The sequence below is a fragment of the Bos grunniens genome, chromosome 2, assembly GCF_055505025.1.
Source record: "Bos grunniens cultivar Pamir isolate PY7600 chromosome 2, Bosgru_T2T1.0, whole genome shotgun sequence".
Classification (NCBI taxonomy): Eukaryota; Metazoa; Chordata; class Mammalia; order Artiodactyla; family Bovidae; genus Bos; species Bos grunniens.
In genome coordinates, this window is record NC_141166.1 from 16,753,495 (window position 1) to 16,759,494 (window position 6,000).

The window sequence follows — 6,000 nt, forward strand, 5'->3', positions numbered from 1 at the left end:
GAATGAACTGAACTGAGCCCTTATTTAACTTATATGCAGAGTACATCATGAGAAATGCTGGACTGGAAGAAGCACAAGCTGGAATCAAGATCGCCGGGAGAAATACCAATAACCTCAGATATGCAGATGACACCACCCTTATGGCAGAAAGTGAAGAGGAACTCAAAAGCCTCTTGATGAAAGTCAAAATGGAGAGTGAAAAAGTTGGCTTAAAGCTCAACATTCAGAAAATGAAGATATGGCATCCGGTCCCATCACTTCATGGGAAATAGATGGGGAAACAGTGTCAGACTTTATTTTTGGGGTCCCCAAAATCACTGCAGATGGTGACTGCAGCCATGAAATTAAAAGATGCTTACTCCTTGGAAGGAAAGTTATGACCAACCTAGATAGCATATTGAAAAGCAGAGACATTACTTTGCCAAAAAGGTCCGTCTAGTCAAGGCTATGGTTTTTCCTGTGGTCAGGTATGGATGTGAGAGTTGGACTATAAAGAAAGCTGAGCATTGAACAATTAATGCTTTTGAACTGTGGTGTTGGAAAAGACTCTTGAGAGTCCCTTGGACTGCAAGGAGATCCAACCAGTCCATTCTAAAGGAGATCAGTCCTGGGTGTTCTTTGGAAGGACTGATGCTAAAGCTGAAACTCCAGTACTTTGGCCACCTCATGTGAAGAGTTGACTCATTGGGAAAGACTCTGATGCTGGGAGGGATTGAGGGCAGGAGGAGAAGGGGACAACAGAGGATGAGATGGCTGGATGGCATCACTGACTCGATGGACGTGAGTCTGAGTGAACTCCGGGAGTTGGTGATGGACAGGGAGGCCTGATGTCTGCGATTCATGGGGTCACAGAGTCAGACACAACTGAGCGACTGAACTGAACTGAGCCCTGTAGGGCGTGGTAAGAATGTACCCCCCTCCCCCCAGGAGCTGGGAAGCAAGAAGCAAACACAAGTTTATGTTGGTCTCTGTCTTTTGAGGGCTGCATCTAGTGGACCTCACAGGACCAAGGAGGTGACAAGCCACCAGATGACCACCTGGGCGTCAGGCAGGGAGGTAGGAGGGGTGAGCACTGGGGCTCGGGAATTTCCTGTTTTCAGAGAAGGTGAAAGCCTGGCTTCGGGGAGGGGAAAGCCCCAACTTGGTACCGCAGCTGGCCTCACCTGGCCCTGCTCACACTCCCTCAGAGCCGTCAGCATTGCTCTGTCCTGAGTAGCTCCCACCCTCACCGCCTTTGGCCTTTGCTCAATGTCAGCCCCTCATCAGCCCCTCCCTGACCTCCTGATGTGAATCACACCCCCGGTCCCCCCCAACACACACACTGTGTCCCCACCTGCTAAGGGCTTCTCATCCCACACATATACTCCCATATCACACTTGAAACAGTTTATTTGAGGGCTGCTTCCTCCCTCCCAGGTGTGCGGGGCCTGTGTCCCCATCCCCAGCTTCCCCGCTTCTCCTGGGATCCCCCAGCCTGGAAGGGGCACTGGGGCCACCCTCACAGCAGCTGAGGGACCTGGGACAAGTGTCGTCTTCTCTGTGTCGCTGTCTCCTCTCTGTAATGGTGCTGCTGGGTTCCTAGGAGGGGCCTCTGAGGATTGTATGTCCAGGGTCCCCCGGCGCTCCTGGCCCCAGACGTCTCCTTGGCCGGCGAAGTGCCCACAGAGTGGGTTCCAGGAGGACGGGAAGCCAGAGCTCCCTGAGAGCCATGCCCTCTCAGAAACCACGCCTGCTCAGAAACCACACTTCCTGGAGCCACGCCTCCCGGAAGTCACGCACCCAGAAGCTATGCCTCCTGGAAGACCCCAGTGGGGGTCTTGGTAGGTCCTGGTTCCCTGGGGGACACCTCTGGTGCCAGCCTGGTCCTCAGGCAGGGCTGTTGGGTGGGGAGAAGAGACTGGGTGGTCTGAGCCCCTGCCTTTCCTGGGGTCTGGGCAGCTCCAATAAAATCTGAGGCTACCGAGGTGGGGGCAGTGAGGACTGTGGCTCTCACAGGAAAGTCAGGGTTTCAGCTTCCAGGGTGGTTTGGGTCCACTAACGTTGGGGGTGGGGAGGAGGCCCTGAGGCCCGGGTGGGTGGGCCTCAGTGCAGGGTGGGCACCAGCAGCAGCAGTAGGGCCCCGGCCAGCAGTGCCAGTGAGGATGGGCAGGCAGCCTGGTGGGCAGTGTCCAAGGGACCGCTATGGGGGTGAGGGTGGCAGTCGGTGGTGTAGGGCTCCACGCAGGCAGCAAAGGCCATGACATGCGCCACGAAGGTCTGCTCCTGCACGCCGTGCACCAGGTGTGCCCACGGGCCTCGTGCAAACACTGCCACGTCCTCACCGGCGTGGGTCTCGCCCCATAGGGGCACTGCGGATTGCTGCTGGTACTCGGGGTCCACTGAGAGGAGGGAGGGGATTCAGGGCAAGCAGGGAGGCGGCCTCCCCCTCCCAGGAGTTCCAGAGTAGGGTCTTCCCTTCCTCCCATCCGCCCCCCACCTTGCTCCCCAGGGCCCACCCACTGCACTCACTGCTCTCCTTTTCATTCACATCAGGTCGTGAGCCCATGACCAGCCGGTGCCCCGGGCCGTTGCCATAGAGAAGGGTGGTATAGGACTTGCCATCTTTGGCCTTGCCATCGGCCAGCCCTGCAGGGAAGAGGGGACCCCATAATCACACTGACCCGATCCTTTGGGGTGCCTCCTGCGTGCTGAGCTCAGGCACCTCTTGTTTGTTCACTGGCTTAATCCTTACCAGAGCCAGGCAGGGCAGCTGCTATTATTAATATTACTCCACTTTGCAGACGAGGGAGCTGACTCAAGAGCACTTTGTGCAATGTAACTCAGGACAAGAACTTGCCACTCTCCCTGGCTTACCAAAAATGGAGGTCCCACGAAGTGGATAGCCACCGAAAGTGAAGACATGGGAGTGGTCGGCGGTGACAAGGGTCAGTGTGTCTGCTTCACTGGTGAGCTGGCTAGCCTTGGCGATGGCATTGTCGAACATGACCGCCTCGGTCAGTGCCCGATAAGCTATGCTTTCATGGTGACCGTGGTCAATGCGGCCTCCTGCAAGAATGTCATGTGGAAGGTGGGTGATGCAAAAGCCACCCTGAGTGCCACCCCTTTCCCTCTGATCTGCAAGGAGCTGCCACTCACCCTCCACGAAGAGGAAGAAGCCCCGAGGGTTTCTGCTCAGCACACGCACGGCTGCCTCCGTCATCTCCTCCAGAGATGGGTCCTTGATGTGGTCTCGGTGGATGTCATAGGTCATATCTCCTGGCTCAAAGAGGCCTGTGAGAAATGGGACCAGTGGCGACCTGCAAGCTGGGGATGGGGTGGGGGGACCCGTGGCACCCTTCCTGGGGAGGACAGTGGGGGTGGGTGGCGTCGTTACCCATGAGGTGTGTTACACTGGAGTCATTAGCCGCCTGAAGGAGTGCCGTGCGGTTCCACACATACTGGGCTCCCTGGGAGGGCAGAACCAGGCCTCAGCCCATAGCCCGACACGCCAGGCCCAGCCCCACTGTACCCCCCCGCACCCGTGAGCCCCCATCACCTGGTGCTTGGCCTGCCACTCCTGCACCAGGTTCCGCTTGTCCTTCCGGACTCCATTCTGTTTTGTATTGCCTGGGTATTCAGGGTCTGGGGTTCCCTCAGGAAACATGTATATTCGGCCTCCACCCAGGATCACCTGGGACCAGAGATTAAGGCAGGTGGGTTTGGGTCCTGGCTGGCCCTTTGCTCCTCTTACACAGAGCCCCTAGACTCTTTACCCACCAGGTCTGTGAGAAAGGCCTGTCCCCACTTCTAGTTCTTACATCGTGCCCCACTCCCACCCCACCCCAACCTCTGCCAACAATACTGCCTGCAAACATACGGAGACCTCCAAGGCCCCAGGGCTGTGGGTTACCTAGGACTGTCAGGTGTGTGTCCCACCCCTTCTTCCCAGCCCTGCCCCTTGCCTTTCACGTCACAACTCACGTCAATGTCCATGTTGTAGACCAGCTGTGTGGCAATGTCCTGGCAGCCCTCCCTCTTGGCCTCGGCAGGCATATTAGCATCAGAATACCAGTTTCGGTTCACCGTGTGCGCGTAGGCCCCGGCTGGGGAGGCGTGCTGCACTGTGGTGGTGGTCACCACTCCCACAGACTTCCCTGAGGGTGGCAGAGGTCACGGTGGGCCACCGAGGTCTCTGAGCCTGTCCCTGCCCAGGAAGCTGATGCCCAAGCCCACCTGCTTTCTTGGCCCGGTTCATCACAGATGTGACCTCGTTCCCATATGTCGTGTTACACTGATTAAATTGGGCGGCTGCACTTACACCGATGACCTTCATACGGGTCTTGACCCCACACAGGTAGGCAGTGGTCGTGCCTGCGCTGTCGGGCACATCTCTGTCCACGTTGTATGTCTGGGGGCAGAGACGCCTTTAGCTCTGCTGGGGTAGACATCCAGCTCCTGACCCAGGCCCTGGGCCCATCCTCACAGCCCCCAGCCCCTATCTCAGCCCCCAGCCCTCCTGGGCTTTCCCTCCTACTCTGCTCCCTAGGCCCACACCCACCCCTCTGGTGTAGACCACCCTGAGGCCACTTGGCCCTTACCTTGGACAGAGCCAGGTATGGGAACTGGTCCATGGCCAGGGGTGTCTCAGGTCCCAGCTTGCCAGCCATCTGCCCCTTTAGGATCCGAGCAGCTGTCACCGTGGAAACCCCCATCCCTGAGGGTACACTGTGTCAGGTCTGAGTCCCTGGGGCCAGCCTGGGTCAGCCGGCAGCCCAGGGCTCCAGAGTTGTGGGGGGACGGGGTGGACTGGCCTAGCGCACTCACCATCGCCCAAGAAGAGGATGACATTCTTGGCGGCTGTCTGGATGGGCTGCAGCTTCTTAGCCACATCGAGGGCCTGGGCTGCCTGGCGGTTCCAGAAGGCAGGGTCTTCCTCCTCGACTGCCCAAGGGGAGAGTGGAGGTCAGGTCAGCCTGGGGTCGCCCCTGTGAGTAGGGGTTGCCGGGAGCTGCCTGGTTACCTGGGACGAGGCCGAGGGAGAGCTGTAGCCGCAGGCCCAGCAGCAGCAGCACACAGGCCCCCTGCATGGCTGTGTGATGGTGGAGGGTCAGGATGGGACCTGGGGAGGCCGGGTCTCAGGCAAGGCTGGGACACCAGGGACCCACTGCAGCTTGGCTGCCTGGGCTTAATTCCCTGCTATAAAAGTCTCCGTGTCCCTCCCAGAGCCCCAGGTGGCCACACCCTGTTCCTTACCTGCTATGACTTTGAGCCCTGTTGCCAGAGGAACGTGGTGGGTGTGGCTGAGCCAGCAGGGGTCCTGAGAATTCAGGTCCCTCCCTCACAGGTGGTCTCTTCAGGGTGGGGTGGGGATTAGGGTGCAGTTGGCTTTGGCCTGAGGAACATTTTCAAGGTCCTGTCAGGAGCTCCTCCCATCCCTCTGCTCGCCAAGTCCTGTGGGAGAACCATCTTTTCTTCTCCTCATATGTTCTGTGGTTTTTGAAAGTCAGCTTTAGCCTGGTTTGGTTCTGAGTGCTGAGGGAGGTGGGGTTGGAAGCACGCAATGGGGCCAGAGCCTGTGTTTGCTTTCCTGTTGCCCTGAGGCCCGGAGACAGGGAGACATTGGAGTGGGCACTGGGCTGTTTGCGTGTGTGTGTGTGTGTGTGTGTGTGTAGGGTTTCTATAAAGGGCTAGCAGGGGCGAACCGAGAACTTACACAAGTACAAGCTGGATTAAGACAAGGCAGGGGAACCAATGATTAAATTGCCAATATCTGTTGGGTCATAGACAAACAAGGGAATTCCAGAAAAATGTCTTACTTCTGTTTCATTGACTATGCTAAAGGCTTTCACTCTGTGGATCACAACACATTGTGGAAAAATTTTAAAGTGTGGCTATACCAGGCCACCTTACCTGTTTCCCGAGAAACCTATATGCAGGACAAGAAGCAACAGTTAGAACTGGACATGGAACACCAGACTGATTCTAAACTGGGAAAGGAGTACATCAAGGCTGTACATTGTC

The 6,000-nt window shown here is 57.3% G+C and overlaps 1 protein-coding gene across 2 annotated transcripts; it reads right to left on the reverse strand.

The window, feature by feature from the left end:
* Nucleotides 1-1,371: 1,371 nt before the first annotated feature.
* Nucleotides 1,372-5,174, reverse strand: LOC147377661 (intestinal-type alkaline phosphatase-like). Of its 2 annotated transcripts, none has more exons than XM_086365465.1 (11): nucleotides 5,000-5,174; nucleotides 4,804-4,920; nucleotides 4,578-4,693; nucleotides 4,213-4,387; nucleotides 3,961-4,133; nucleotides 3,536-3,670; nucleotides 3,374-3,446; nucleotides 3,136-3,270; nucleotides 2,854-3,045; nucleotides 2,509-2,625; nucleotides 1,372-1,876 (listed from the first exon to the last, which is right to left on the reverse strand). In XM_086365465.1, the coding sequence occupies exons 1-11, from the start codon at nucleotides 5,064-5,066 to the stop codon at nucleotides 1,734-1,736; spliced, it is 1,443 nt and encodes a 480-aa protein (XP_086221591.1). In that variant the 5' UTR covers nucleotides 5,067-5,174; the 3' UTR covers nucleotides 1,372-1,733. The 2 variants fall into 2 exon arrangements, with proteins under 2 accessions (XP_086221591.1, XP_086221590.1); XM_086365464.1 differs by having other exon boundaries at nucleotides 1,372-2,378.
* Nucleotides 5,175-6,000: the final 826 nt, after the last annotated feature.

Excerpts from the sequence above, each read along its gene's own strand:
- LOC147377661 (XM_086365464.1), bottom strand. The coding sequence starts at position 5,066 with ATGCAGGGGGCCTGTGTGCTGCTGCTGCTGGGCCTGCGGCTACAGCTC. Across the intron at positions 3,271-3,373 it reads CAGTGTAACACACCTCATGG|GCCTCTTTGAGCCAGGAGAT; the intron begins GTAACGACGCCA and ends CATTTCTCACAG. Across the intron at positions 2,626-2,853 it reads TCGTGGGACCTCCATTTTTG|GGCTGGCCGATGGCAAGGCC; the intron begins GTAAGCCAGGGA and ends TCTTCCCTGCAG.